This window comes from Cucumis melo, chromosome 4 (assembly GCF_025177605.1).
Source record: "Cucumis melo cultivar AY chromosome 4, USDA_Cmelo_AY_1.0, whole genome shotgun sequence".
Taxonomy (NCBI): domain Eukaryota; kingdom Viridiplantae; phylum Streptophyta; class Magnoliopsida; order Cucurbitales; family Cucurbitaceae; genus Cucumis; species Cucumis melo.
In genome coordinates, this window is record NC_066860.1 from 33,416,597 (window position 1) to 33,431,434 (window position 14,838).

General features: G+C 32.8%; 3 protein-coding genes across 3 annotated transcripts; 2 read left to right on the forward strand and 1 right to left on the reverse strand.

Annotated features, from left to right (window-relative positions):
* Positions 1–1,725: 1,725 nt before the first annotated feature.
* On the forward strand, positions 1,726–4,473 carry LOC103486472 (L-type lectin-domain containing receptor kinase VIII.1). The gene has a single exon (XM_008444448.3). The coding sequence runs from the start codon at positions 2,148–2,150 to the stop codon at positions 4,332–4,334; it is 2,187 nt and encodes a 728-aa protein (XP_008442670.2). The 5' UTR covers positions 1,726–2,147; the 3' UTR covers positions 4,335–4,473.
* Positions 4,474–8,450: 3,977 nt separating this feature from the next.
* Positions 8,451–9,886, forward strand: LOC103486467 (DNA-binding protein S1FA-like). The gene is made up of 2 exons (XM_008444444.3): positions 8,451–8,675; positions 9,481–9,886. Exons 1-2 carry the CDS (start codon positions 8,655–8,657, stop codon positions 9,694–9,696), a joined length of 237 nt encoding a protein of 78 aa, XP_008442666.1. The 5' UTR covers positions 8,451–8,654; the 3' UTR covers positions 9,697–9,886.
* A 2,029-nt stretch (positions 9,887–11,915) lies between these two features.
* Positions 11,916–13,556, reverse strand: LOC103486466 (uncharacterized). Its single transcript, XM_008444443.3, has one exon. The coding sequence runs from the start codon at positions 13,212–13,214 to the stop codon at positions 12,177–12,179; it is 1,038 nt and encodes a 345-aa protein (XP_008442665.2). The 5' UTR covers positions 13,215–13,556; the 3' UTR covers positions 11,916–12,176.
* Between the last annotated feature and the right edge of the window lie 1,282 nt (positions 13,557–14,838).

The following is a 14,838-nucleotide window of genomic DNA, read 5'->3' on the forward strand; positions in this document are numbered from 1 at the left end:
TAAAATATAACTAAAAATTGTCTACTCTTTATAATTTATTTATTTATTATATTATATTTCGTAAATATTTCAATTTATTTTGATATCGGTAAGAATTTCTATTTTATATTAAAAACATATATACTTTTTTGTTTTAAAATTTTGGATCAATTTTAAAAACACTCCTAAAATGATCAACAAATGAATGGAATACATATTTGTAGGCTTCATTCCCTCTTAAGAAAATAAAGTTAAAAAAAATCAAATGGCCGTCAGATGAGATCTTCAATACTATCCTGCAAAAATATCTCATCAAATTAAGAGCGGAAATTTACTATGCAACTAATTAACCTTTATAGATATTTTAAGAATTAAATATATCACTAAGTTCGTGCCTCTAACTCTATAAGAAAAATCATTAAATCTTACTCTATAATTTTTATAACAAAAGCTAACTGATTTGAATCTCATATATATGATTGTTAACACATATCGTATATTAGTTGAGTTGTGTGCATGCTGTCAATAAATTATCTATGTTGAATCTATTATATTTGAGAAAATCATTATTGAACGGTTACAGACATTATGTCCAAATTTAATTTGCATCAACCAAAATACAAAATCAAACAAGGAAGTCTTCTCACTGACAAATAGAAATCGTACTATACATACTAAATTTTGTTTGTTATATGTTAGTTGAACTATAATCACTTTATCAAAACAATATTGGAATGTATGTATATGTACGTAGATATTAACATTGTTCACATATATATATTACGATTAAATCACTTGTTTTGTTAGAAATTAGGAGTGGGTGTTAGACTTGACAACTTGACCATATTCACACTTATAGTTTATATAAATTATTAGTTGACATATTGTTTAGATACTCACGAGAGGGATGAAGAAAATTATAGGTTGGAATAACTTGATAATATATATATATATATATATATATATATATATATATATATATATAATTGGCACAAATAATGCAAAAATTAAAATAATTTCAATTTCGTTTTCTTTTTCTCAAAGGAAATAATTTTCGATCCCAACCCTTATAATTTAATGTTATTTATTATTATTATTATTTGAAGACTTCATATATGGTTTATTATTGTAGCTTTGTGTAAAAGTTTCAATATCTTCAACAATTATCCCTTTTTAATAAAGAGAACTTTGTCATGACTTTCAAATCATCATGTGGAGCCTATTAAATTATTATGTTTTGAAATTTACAAATTATGGTCCTTTTCGAATAAATTTGGTGCAGTATATTTTAATCACAACATGCACTAAATACGATAAACGAATACGTTGGACTATAATACTTCGTTGCTAAATCTAAAATTAAATTCAAACTTTTTCTCCTAAGTTTTAGTTTTGGGTTTAATTTCTTTTTATTTCTTGTTATTTTTTATTTTTTAATTATTTAAATTAACTAAATCTCCTTATTCTTTTACTTATTATAAATTTAATTAAAATTTTTTATTTTATAATTATTCTAAATTAATTAATAGACCTAATTCTAAATACTAAGACCTACTTTAGGAAAAAGTTGAATGTAAAAGTTCAAATATAAAAATTAGAAACCATGTTGAAACAATTCAAATATTGAAAATACAATTATAACATTCTAATCAAAATCAAACTTATTTATGAATATATTATTTTGGAATCTAAGAATCAAATAAAAATCAGATTATCCCAAGGTATATTGTCAGAAAAATATTAACCACAAAATGAAGGATAAAAATCTGCTTAACATTGTGGTTAAGTATACACAAAAGGTTAAAGCGTGGAAGTCACGCGCTGTAGGAAAGCCACGTGCGACAAAACCGTCCACTCTGTAAAAGGTGTGAAACGAAGAAAAAAATATAAAGAAAAACAAAGTTTGCTTTATCATCGAAAAATTTACCGTTGTGGATGGCCACGTGTCAGAACGGTAGTCCACTTGTCCCCTTCACTCTTCTCTTTGGATTCTCTTCAGTATTCCTTGTTTGTATGCTGAGGTTTAGTCCGTTTTTAAGCCAAAGAAAATTCCATTATTCTCCCTCTCTTCGTTTTCTCTCTCTTCCCCGTGATTTCATCATCGTCTTCCTCAATTCACCGGCGAAGGAAAAACCAGAGATGGGTTTGAAGAACAGAGTTTGATATCAATGATGTTGAATTTCTCTACAATATTCTCATCAATTACCTTCACATTACTTCTATTTTCCATTTCCAATACTGTCATTGTCGATTTCATCGCCACCGTCGCTGCCGCGGCCGAATTTGACTTCGGCACTGTTGAACTCAGTAGTTTGAAGCTACTCGGCGATGCCCACTTGAACAACGGGAGCGTGAGGCTCACTCGGGACCTTGCGGTCCCAAATTCCGGCTCCGGTAGAGTCCTTTACGCTAAACCTATCAGATTCCGACAGCCGGGGATTAATTACCTCGCTAGTTTCTCCACATTTTTCTCATTCTCCATTACTAATCTCAACCCGTCGTCGATCGGCGGTGGTTTGGCGTTTGTTATATCCCCGGACGCTGAAACGCTCGGCGGCGCTGGTGGGTTGTTGGGGTTGGCTGACGAGAGGGGATTGGGATTCGTGGCGGTGGAATTTGATACGTTAATGGACGTGGAATTTAAGGACATTAATGGAAACCATGTGGGATTGGATCTGAACGAAATGGTTTCGTTAGAGGTTGAAGATCTTCAGGGAATTGGAGTCGATCTTAAAAGCGGCGATACGGTGAATTCATGGATTAAATACGACGGGTCGGCTCGGATCTTCGAAGTATTTGTTTCTTATTCGAATTTGAAACCGACAGAACCTCTAATGTCGTTCAATCTCGACCTTGATCCGTATTTGAACGATTTTATGTACGTTGGATTTTCCGGTTCGACACAGGGGAGTACGGAAGTTCACAGTGTGGACTGGTGGAGCTTTACGTCGTCATTTGACTCAGATTCGTCATCAGGGTCGGTTCCGCCGCCGCCAACGACGACGCTGATGAACCCAACGGCAAATGTCGTTCGTTCACCGCCGCCGTCGCAACCGCCATCCGGTTCAGATTCCATCACGCAAAAGAACTCCAAGTCCACGTCCTGCCACAATGGGCTCTGCAAGCAAGGCGCTGGCGCGGTGGTCGGAGTTGTGACGGCGGGGGCATTTGTTCTAGCATTATTCGCCGGCGCGTTAATTTGGGTATATTCCAAAAAGATCAAGCGGGTTAAAAAATCGGATTCCCTCGCTTCAGAAATCATCAAAATGCCTAAGGAATTCACTTACAAGGAGCTCAAAATCGCCACCAAATGCTTCAATTCGAACAGAATCATCGGCCATGGAGCTTTTGGGACTGTTTATAAAGGGATTCTTCCGGAAACCGGCGACATTGTGGCGGTGAAACGGTGTAGCCATAGTACACAAGGGAAAAATGAATTCCTATCTGAACTTTCAATCATCGGAACTCTCCGCCACCGGAATTTAGTCCGTCTTCAAGGATGGTGTCACGAGAAAGGCGAAATTTTACTCGTTTACGATTTAATGCCAAATGGGAGTTTAGATAAAGCTCTATTCGAGGCTAGAACACCGCTGCCGTGGCCTCACCGGAGAAAAATCCTTCTGGGCGTCGCTTCCGCTTTAGCCTATTTGCATCAAGAATGTGAAAATCAAGTCATTCACAGGGACGTTAAAACCAGCAACATAATGTTGGATGAAGGATTCAATGCCCGATTAGGCGATTTCGGATTAGCCCGACAAGTAGAGCACGATAAATCCCCAGACGCCACCGTCGCGGCTGGCACAATGGGTTACCTAGCGCCGGAATATCTCCTCACCGGACGAGCTACGGAAAAAACCGACGTGTTTAGCTTTGGCGCCGTCGTTCTCGAAGTGGCTAGTGGCAGACGGCCGATTGAGAAAGAGACCACCGCAGTTGGCGGCGGCGGAAAATTTGGTGCCAACAGTAATTTGGTGGACTGGGTTTGGAGTTTACACCGGGAAGGACGGTTGTTGACGGCAGCTGACGGAAGACTGGGCGGCGAGTTTGAGGAATCAGAAATGAGGAAAGTTTTGTTAGTTGGGTTAGCTTGTTCTCACCCGGATCCAATGACCCGACCCACAATGAGAGGCGTAGTGCAAATGTTAATCGGTGATTCGGAGATTCCGATCGTGCCTCGGTCTAAACCGTCAACGAGCTTCAGTACCGCTCATTTGCTTCTCACTCTACAAGACAGCGTGTCCGATCTCAACGGCATGATAGCCATCTCCACTTCCTCCTCCTCTGAGCATAGCTTCAAAGGGGAGGATTTAATTTCACTCGACGATCGGACGGTGGGAAACCCATCCATTGTTTGAATCATTATCCACTCATCATACGGTACATATATTTTCACATAAAAATTAAATTATTGTATTTTTCAATCTTATCCAATATTATTTTTTAAAATTAATGTATGACACAATAACTATAGGCATCAGCCAGCATTCTCAGTTAGATGGTGGGGCCTCATATTTTTTCCCCTCTTTTCATTTATTTATTTATTTATTTATTTATTTTCTCTTTAGGGTTTGTTTTGTTGGTGCATAGTTGCTTTCAAAATTAACCTAACCCCTTTTCAATAATATATATATATATATATATATATATATATATATATAGGTTTTTAGGTTATTTATTATTATTATATTTAGAAGGGGAAATGCTGGTGTAACTAAGTGGATGTTCTTTTTTAATAAGTTAACAATATTTATTTATCATTAGTCCTTCTATCAATCAATTTAAGTGATTAATTATGTAACTTCATTTCTAAATTATTTATATTCCTTGTGAATATATATAAATAAATTGTTTAGTTTGTTGATGTTCCGTTCTGTTTTTCTTGATAATTGAAAGTGATTCCAATGTTCTCCATGTTTTTGTTTATTTATTTCACATCTTTAACTTTTTTTTCTTCCCCTTTTCTTTTCTTTTGATATTGTACTAAAAGGACTTTATATATGCATAACATTTGATGAATTATTGATTGGAAAAGGGAAGACTTTTTTGTCGACGGAAAATATAAAAGCATTCAACATGAATCAAATAATTCATGCAAATGGCCGCTAAGTTAAAATTCAAATAACTTTTTTCTCCAATCTACTCTTTTAATTAATTGGGCGTTTGATCGCGGTGTTGTTTTCATTTTAAACAAGTTATTTACTGGTAAAACTAACCTGTCATTACAGGTCTGTGGGCTTCCATTAGAGGTGTTTCTATAATCATTATGTTGCAATCTTATCATGAATTATATATAAAAACAACGATTTTTATAATTTACTTATAGATTGAACAAAAGTTTACTTTCTATTCATGAACATCTAGTAGGTAAATTATTCAATATTTTCACCCCTCTAGACTGTTGTTTTTGGATATAGGTTTGAGCCTTTTTTTTCTTTCGTGATCTTAAAGTTTGGTAAGATGGGTCTCTCTAGAATTTCTTTTTATTTGACTAAAGTGGGTAGTGGGATATTTAATGTTTGTCTTTTGCTTAGAGAAAATTTCAATCCAAAGGTAATAATGAATAGGTTGATTGTGTGCCATGTAATATAATAGGAATTAGAGATTTTATTAAATTCATAGTGGAGGCGGTTGAGGATTTGATCTAGGATAATGGGCCACGTGGCATTATGTGATTGCATTATTCCACAACTTGTTTGCTTGCTTAAGTGGGAATAATGTCTCCATTAAAGGGAATTCCCAATTGTTTATTCTATTTTTTAAAAAGTAAATTAGTCATCATCTAAAGAAATAAATAATATGGATTCATATGTTATGATGTGAAGTCAATCTGTGGGTAAAAAGAATTTGGAAGGTTGTTTTGAACTTCTCAAATGCATTTATAAATCACTCCCTTAGTTTTTGTATTGGAAGAATGGGCCTAGCTATCATTGGGCTTTTTCTCAAGCCCAATATGGTAAACTTGGGCCTTATGCAAAGTATTTCAAACCCACTCTACGTTAGTCATAGTTGCTATAGTTTACGATATTTTGTTTTTAGCTCGTCCTGTAATAATAAAAAGATAAATTTTGTAGTAAAGAATGAAAAACAATGAAGGTTAAATAGTAAAAACGACAGTAAATTAGGAGTTTTAAAATAATGTTTTAAAATAATATATATAGTTAGTTAATTGGAGATTTTGAAATAGTATTACTGTAGCAATATGTAGTTATTGTAGTCATAGATAACTTTTGTCTCAAACGATCCTATTTTATCTTAGTTCTATGAATGTTTCATTTTTTTAATATTTAATATATAAAGTAGAGTAAACATTCATCCTACCTTCTAAATCATTCGGTTTTTTTTTTAGTATTTAAAGTAGAGTAAATATTCCTATTTTTAAAACAACTTTTTTTTTTAAATTCAATTTGTTTTTTGTTTTTTATTTTTGAAAATTAAACTTATTACTTCTCCATTTCCTATTACAAATGTGCATTTTTTTTTTACCCAAATTCTAAAAACAAAACCAAAATATTAAAATGCACCTTCTTATAGTTTTCAAAATTTTACTTTAATTTTAAAAATATTTATAAAATGTAGATAACAAATAAATAAATTTAAATGTAGAAATTGTGTCTGTAAATTTACTCTTCAAAAATAAAAAACAAAAAACCAAATAGTTACCAAATGGGACCATACTTTTCAATTTTGAGTATCGTTTTTTAGACGCAGTTAGTAAACTGTAGATATCAAACGAAGATTATTGAAATTGAGGAGATAGTGTCTAGTCGGTCAATGACTCAATCGAAGCTCGAAACTTCTATTTCTTCTTTTTAATTGAACCATTTACTTTACTACCTATTTTAAAATATATAATTATCTCTAATGCGTTTTGTTTTGATTATTAAACCTAAGATGCCTAATTTGTTCATTACTTAATTTTTCACACACATTATGGACGTTGTAACATCTATACATATCTATACTAATAGTGCTATCCTATCGATGTACTCAACCATTAACACAAATGGATACATCGTGAAAACTCCACGTTTATGTGATGATAACTCCTTTTTTTTTTAATATATTTGGAATTAGAATCCTAAATTTTACTTTTACCTCTAAATTTTTATATTTTAATTTTTGTTTCACCAAACAAACTTTTAAAAACTAAAAAAAAAAGGTGATAACCAATTTTTTTTTTTTTTTTTGTACAAAAACTTATTTGACCACTAATATCTTATTTTTTATGTTTTCAAAATATAGCTAGACTTGAAATAGAAAAAAATAGTTTCTAGAAATTATTCTTTAGGAAAAAAAAAAAACCAAGGATTTGATTGTTGCACTTGATTATGGTAGAAGATTGAGAGAAAAAAAAAAAAGAGAAATCGGATAACAAAATTTCCAATCCAACTTAAGCATATCTTCTAAATTTATTTTATTATAGGATTAATATTTATTAAGTAAAATAGTTGAATTCTTAGCTAAATTTGATGAACAATAGCAATATTTTAAAAATTACTTTTTCCAGTTATAAAAAAATTGGTTTAAAAGCATTAGGAATCGACAACAACTCAACTCAGTAAATTTGAAGCAAACATAGGCTTTATTTTTTAAAACTAAAAACAAAAAGTAAAATAATTACCGAATTATTTAGGTTTTAACGAACTATTTTCAAATAATATAGTAAAATGAAGGGAGACTTTCACAAATATAACAACTCTGTAAAATATTTACGGTCTGTATAACAAATCTCATGAAATTAACCTTGTCTTCTCGTCTTTCTTCCTCTCTCATCGTCTTTCTTCTTCCCTATTCGTCTCTTCATTTTTTTTTGTTTCTTCCCTCTTTGTCTCTTCATCTTCTTTCTTCCTTTTTTTTTTTTCATTTCTTCCCTATTCTTCTGTTCCATCGTCTTTCTTCTTCTTTTTTTTTAATTTTTTTTATTTGATTGTTCAAGATTTACTAATATATAGAAAACTGGGAAAAAATGACGATTACAAATGAATATTAAAATAATCGTTTAGCTAATCTCGTGCAATCAAATTAAACAACCGTAAATCGCTTAGATTTCATTAACCAAATATAAATGATCGTGAACCAAATATATTACCTTAACATAGTTGATGAGATTTTTTCCTTTTTTGAAATTGTCGTTTTGTTATATTTTTGAAAAGACCCCTAAAAGAAACTAGAATATCACTTTTTATCTTCGATAGGTAAATGTATCTAGGTTGATAAAGATATTAGTACTTATCGTACATGATATTTTATTATATTTATAAATACATGAAAGTATTCATTCAGTTAAAATACTTTTTCTATTAATAGAATTTATATTTGTTTTTAGATTTTAAATAAGGATTGAAAAAAAAATCTGAAAACTCAAAGACCAATAAATAATAATTATCCCATTTGTTGACTAATCCATAAGCTAAAATAAGACATAAAAACTAATTTTAAAATATTAACAATACAAAGGAGAGAATACGAGCCCATTACGATTAAATAAGCGGCCCATAGAAACTGCAGGAACTCGGTTGGACCAAAATCGCCGATTTATATGAATCTTCATTTTTTTTTCTTAGATCTCGCTGACATTTTCAACATCGTCAACCCTTTGCCGTCGATCTGATCCCTACAATTGCCGGTATTCTGGATCTTCTTGCCGGTCGATCTACCCGGCTTTGAGTCATAGCATGGCTTCAGCCAATGGCAAGGTATGATTGTCGAGCGGCCCTTGGTTTCTTGCTTTTTTGCGTTCAATTTCACGAGATCTGTTTTTTTTTTCCCTTTTAATTTGATTTCTGATTCCGGGTTCGAATGCCTGTATATTCGATTTGATTGTCTGGATCGATCAGTGTACGTCGAGATTCGTCTTTTTCTTAATTCTGAAAGCTTGATTTCATCTGGTGGGGCGGTGATTTGGTTAGGGAGTGCCGGTATGGATTGGAATTTTGTTTTGTTTTGTTGGCTGAAATTGTAAAGGATGAAAATTCAGCTTCTGGTTGCTTGGCGTATGCATTGTATGGCTTGTGAAAGCTTGGTTTTAGAGATGGAATTTGTCAATGGGGAAAAAATCTTGGGAAAGATGAACCCTGCTGGCGAATTGTTGTTTGAAATTGGGGAATTTCAAGCTATTGGGTTGGAAACTTGTGATTAAAGTGCTTTGCAATTTCTCCAATCATCATAAAGTTTGGAGGATATTTGAAATGATTTTTTATTTTGTAGAGAACTAATTTGAAGTCGCAAATGGTTTATCTAGGTTTGATATACATGATGAAGAAGCGAAGCTGTTTTGGTCTATGCCCTAGTGTTAAATCCAGTTATAGTCGAACTGTGACTTAACATTATGGAAAATGTATCTCCATTAGTAATTGAAGAATTCCCTCACGAAATCATTGATCAGTCATTACTTATAAAAATATGAGATGGAGTGTGGTTTTGTTACTTGGAAACATCAAATTTTGATATTGGTGGGTTTATTGTGATGGTTAATTAATTGTTTGTTCTACAAGTGAACAGGGAAATGTGATCAATGATGTTGAAGCAAAAGGATTCAATCCAGCACTAATAGTACTTCTTCTTGTTGGTGGGTTGCTGTTGACTTTCCTAGTAGGGAACTATGCACTTTACTTGTATGCACAGAAGAATCTCCCTCCCAAGAAGAAAAAGCCAGTGTCCAAAAAGAAGATGAAGAGGGAAAGACTGAAGCAAGGAGTGTCTGCACCTGGAGAGTAAAAAAACAGAAAAGAAAAATGATAAAAAAAAAAAATTTAACTTCCCGAGGTTTCCTTCTCTGTAGAACGTTTTGTTTTTCAAAGTTTTTCCTACATAGACTGCCTAGAAAGTTGTTTAACAGTTTTATTTATTTTATCTGCTGTCTTAGAACTCTTCAGAAATGGAACTTGATTTGTGAGTTTTAAACTCATATTACTTGGGCTCTTTTCTCAAGGTACCATTGACACTTCTACTTATTCTTCTCCTGTTCTCTCTTGGGTACACACCAGAAAGTTTTTTGTTTCTCCATCTTTAAATAGCCTTAACTCAATCCTTTTTACTGTTAGCATCTTCTCTTCTTTTTTTTTTGGACTTTAAATCTTTCAATAAAGGTGGGGATAGCTAGATTCTAGACTTTAGAGATCAGGAGAGAGATTGCACTGCATGGCATGAAGCATACTTTAAAAATAGATTGAGATTCACCTACATTAGTTTAGGGTCCCAAATTATAGTGTGAACAAAAAGAGTTTGATATCATAAGGGAGTAATAGAAATTTTCCTGCATGATTGAGTGTGTGAAATTCTGTGTTAAGAAGATTACAAGACACTCATTTCTGAACAGGAATAGACTCACTCACAAATTTGTGACAAGAAACATGTTAGTCAACTAGGGAAAAGACATGTTCTTATGGGGGCCAATACTTATTTGAATATCACGTGGAACACTAGAGAACATTGAAGCTGAGAAAAGGGTTTACCTTTTACTGAAGGAAGTAAGTCATCTTTTGTCCGCCTTCTGTATTTTTATGGGATTCATTGTTTTCAAGTCTCCATCAACATAATTGTGGATTCTGTCCAAACAGGCAAATGTTGATATAAAACACTCGGCTTTTAGCCTTTTGCCTATTTTGTTTTGTTGGCTTTTAGCTCAATTGCTTGCATTGCTATACTCCTCAGGCAATTCAGTATCTTTTTGTTATGGGCAAAAGCAACCCATTTTGCTTTTTATTATTATTATTATTATTATTATTATATTACTTCTGCAAAACAAACAGTACCTCTCTTTAAATTTCTGTTTTGTTGGAATTTGATAGCAACTAAATTCCTTCTCTTCTCTGTTACATATTTACAATCTTTGTCTTGTTTAAGTTAGAAACAAGATAACACTAACTAGTGTAGTCTATCATAGACAATTTGGGACAATAATGAGTATCTTATCTACATAGTTACATCTGAATTGACAAATATGTTCTTACATGTTTTCCAGTTTATCAACTGTGTTAGTAGAGAATAGAACTACTGATCACGTGATGGTAATTGATGTATTTACTTATACTACGGGAGAGTAAAAGTTCCCTTAAAACAACATTTCAATTCTAAGACTAGAATTCAAAGGGGGATAAAATTGCCTATGAGTTGCCTGAGTTTCTTAAAACCTAGTACTAAAATAATTATGGATGGGATATATAATTTAACAGTGCAGTATTAGATTTAGACACAATCAAGCGATTCAAACTTCTTACTTCTTAATCGAAGTATAAAAATAAATTTTGTTATAGAAGATGTCAAAAACTTCCATTTTTTCAAAAAATAAAGCAATAGAATGATTAGTAAGTAGAAAATTGAATCAAAATGTGTAGAAATAGAAAGAGAAAAGAAAGTAAAATAATAATAAAAAAGTGAAAAATGAAGCATTGAGTGAAGAAGAAGGAAGAGGAAAGAAAGAGTGTTAAGGAGACAAGACATGTGAAGGAAACCAATGAAAAATGTAATAAAAGGGAAGGTGGGTCAGACGGAATACACACTCTCACTCTCTCTCTCTCTCTCTCTCTCTCTCTCTCTATTTTTCCACTCAATTTAATACTATCAAAATATACAAATAAATTAATAAATTCAGTCAGAGTATCCAAAGATGCTTTATTTAAATTTCCCCATTCCATCACTCCTAGAAGTTACACCAACCAACTTGTAAAATAACCAAAAGCAAAACAAACATTTAATTCAATTTCCAATCCAAAAAGAAATTGCAAATTTGGTTTTTATCATTTCAAAAAACTTAAGACTTTAGGTTTTGTCCCAACTTTATTAAGAACCAAAATTTGCAATTTGACCCCCACAAAAAACACTTTTTGAAACTAAAAGAAAAAAAAAAAAAAAAAACTAAAAAAGCCAAAAGTTATTGTCTGTGTCTGAAAAAGTGTATATTAATGGTGCCATGGCAATGCATGTACATAAAGAAGAAAGAGGCATTAAATATAGAAGCTCTAGATTTTCATGGGCAAATAATAAAATTAAAAAATTTTCACAATTTCTTCATCATAGCTTTTTTTTCTTTTTTTCTTTTTTTCTTTTTGCTATGGAGATTCTCTACCATAGCTTTAGAGATAGAGAAATTTATACAAAACCCAAAATGAAAAAAGAAAAAAAAAACTATGAATATTGAAGTAAGAAGAAGAAGGAATTAAGAATTAAAAGTGGTGTTTTTGCTAATAATTATATTGTTATAAATTGTTTGGTAAGCAAGAATCAGGAATCCCCAACCTTCTCTTCTTCCAGAATCCTACTTCTGGATTCATCTTCTCCGCCGTTCTCGACGGTTCCGATTTGCAACGTGTCAAAATCAACGGCCGAGATGAGCTTCCGAGGGCTTCTTCTTCTTCCCCTGTTTTTTCCCGTTTAATATTAGCTGATGTGACGATTCTTTCTGGAATGGAATGTTCGTCAATGTTCTTCGCAAATTCCTCGTCCTCCTCGAATTCTAAGCCTCCACTCGGATCTTGATCCGAAACTGAAGCTCTTTGGGATGTGGGTTTCTCAATCTCGACTGTTTTTCCGCCATTGTTGGGCTTTGTGCTCTGTTCTTTTTCTTTTTCTTCTTCTTTTTCTTCCTGATTTTCCTCGTTTTTCAAAGGAGACCCCCAAAATCTACTCGCTAATGATGTCGATCGATATGGAGCAGATCTGCATCTCGTTAATAACAATGCGTTCTTCGGGGGAGAAGAATTTGAAGAAATCAACGCTTCGGCGGTTTCTTCTTCTTCTTCTTCATCGTTGTCGACAGCGGCGACAACTTGGATTTCTGTGTTTGAAATTTCAACTCCGCCATGAAAGGGGGTTTCCCGCGGCGGCGAATTTGTTCTAACTTTGGGTTTCCGGCGGAACCCACATTGAAAAAACGAGACCAATCTCTGAAAAATTGGAGAAGAATTGGGTTTGAATTTCTTTCGAAAACAGGGGCAAAACAGAGCAGCTCGGGTCCAACGACATCGACGACGGCGCGTAGGAGTACCAGAACGCTTTCGGCGGCGCGTGGTGGCGCGACGAACTCGGACTTGGCCGATACAAGTGACTTTAGGGGATGAAGGCTCTTGAGTTTCAATGGCGGTTGCGTTAGTCTTCCTTCTCATGAACATCATCGGACTAGCACGTGACCTTCCTCTGCTTTTGCTCCCCACATTGCTCCTCAAAAACCTCATCAATGGCGGCGGAAATTTCTCCGTCCGACCTGGACTCGATATCGGCTTCGCCGATGGCTTCATTTTCAAAAGAAAAAAAAAAAACCCAACCTTCTTCTTCTTCAACCACTTTCACAAAAAAAGACCCTCCCTTCGGTTCCTCTGCAATCGCCGCCGTGAAGATGGGCGGTTTCGGAGTCAGTCCTTCACTGATGAGAATTAGAAGATTTTCAATTCACTATGGAAATTTATGAGTTTTTCATTATTATTTCCTTTTCCCTTTCTTTTTGGGGGAAAATATTTGTTTTGTGTGTGATAATATATATATGTGTGTGTGTGTATAAGTGCACGGATGGTGAATCGACCGCAGGGATTTTTCTATATTATAAGATCTAGAAGCTTTTGTGTCTATGTGAGGGCTATTTTAGTCATTTCGAGAGGGTATTTATTTATTTATTTATTTATTTATTTATTTTAAAAACTCAGTAAATATATAATATATGTATATATGTATACATGTATATATGTGTGTGTGTGTGTGAGTGAAGTAGGTCTTTGATTGAATATTTATTTATGTTTATATGGAAGAGAGTAGTATAGTAGCTGATTGAATCTTGAATGTGAACGTAAGCAGAGGTAGCCGTTTTAGTCTTTGGATATTTTATTATTTCTTTTAATAATGTCTTGCACTTTTCTTCATTAATAATTAAGTTTCATATTCTTAGTTTTGACTACGTATTTATCACCAAAATGCAGTTATAAAGAGGCATTTATATTAATGGCAAGAGGAAAAAAAATCTCGACAATTAATAGTAGTTAAATGAGGAATTAAAATATTTTTGAATTTTGGATATACATCGAATCCTAGAAATAGGAGTTCATCAAATCGAGTGTCAATTTTTCATCGAGTGAAGATTATCGATTCAATAGGATTTTGTACCATTCATCTAACCAATCGCTCTAATAAGAATCTGTCTTATTGCATATGCCTACGATCAACTTTCTCACACGCATAAATTGTTACCAAGGAATATTTTTTTGGGACGTTTAACGCACAGGTTCGGAATCAAATTCTTGGAAATTGAATGCTTGTGGGCTTATTTGATGGGATTCTAATGCCCGAAAATTGTAAATGTCTATACTTGGATGCATGATTTAAGAATTTGGGTTACTGATACTTATAATTGGGTGTTGATTTTGAATTCTTGAATTTAATTAATCTGTTTATTATTTTAATTTTTCTTTTCGTGAATTGCACATCTTAAATTTATCATATATCAAAATTTTAGTTGATTTTTTTTTCTCCGTATTTTGTAGTTTTAATTCAATTTCTTAACTCTATTGATTTTTCATCACAATAATATAAAAAGAAAAATTATAAATATTACAAACTATTCATAAAATATAATAAATCGAATGGTGTTTATGAAAGTTTTAGTTAAGAAACATTAAAAGGGTGTCTAATAGGTCAAAAAAAAGCATAACCAAAAGAATCATGCAAAAGCGAAGATCAAGTAAGTTATCTTTAGCCATAGTTATAGTTACGTTACCTTCTTATGATGTGCATTGTATTTTAATCAAAAGGGTTTAAATAAAAACGATTTTTTTTATACAGTTATCTCTTTAAGTCAATAATGATATATATTTAAAAATTGACCAATGAAAAAAATGAAAAATGTTATTAAACTAAAAATGAATCATGATATAT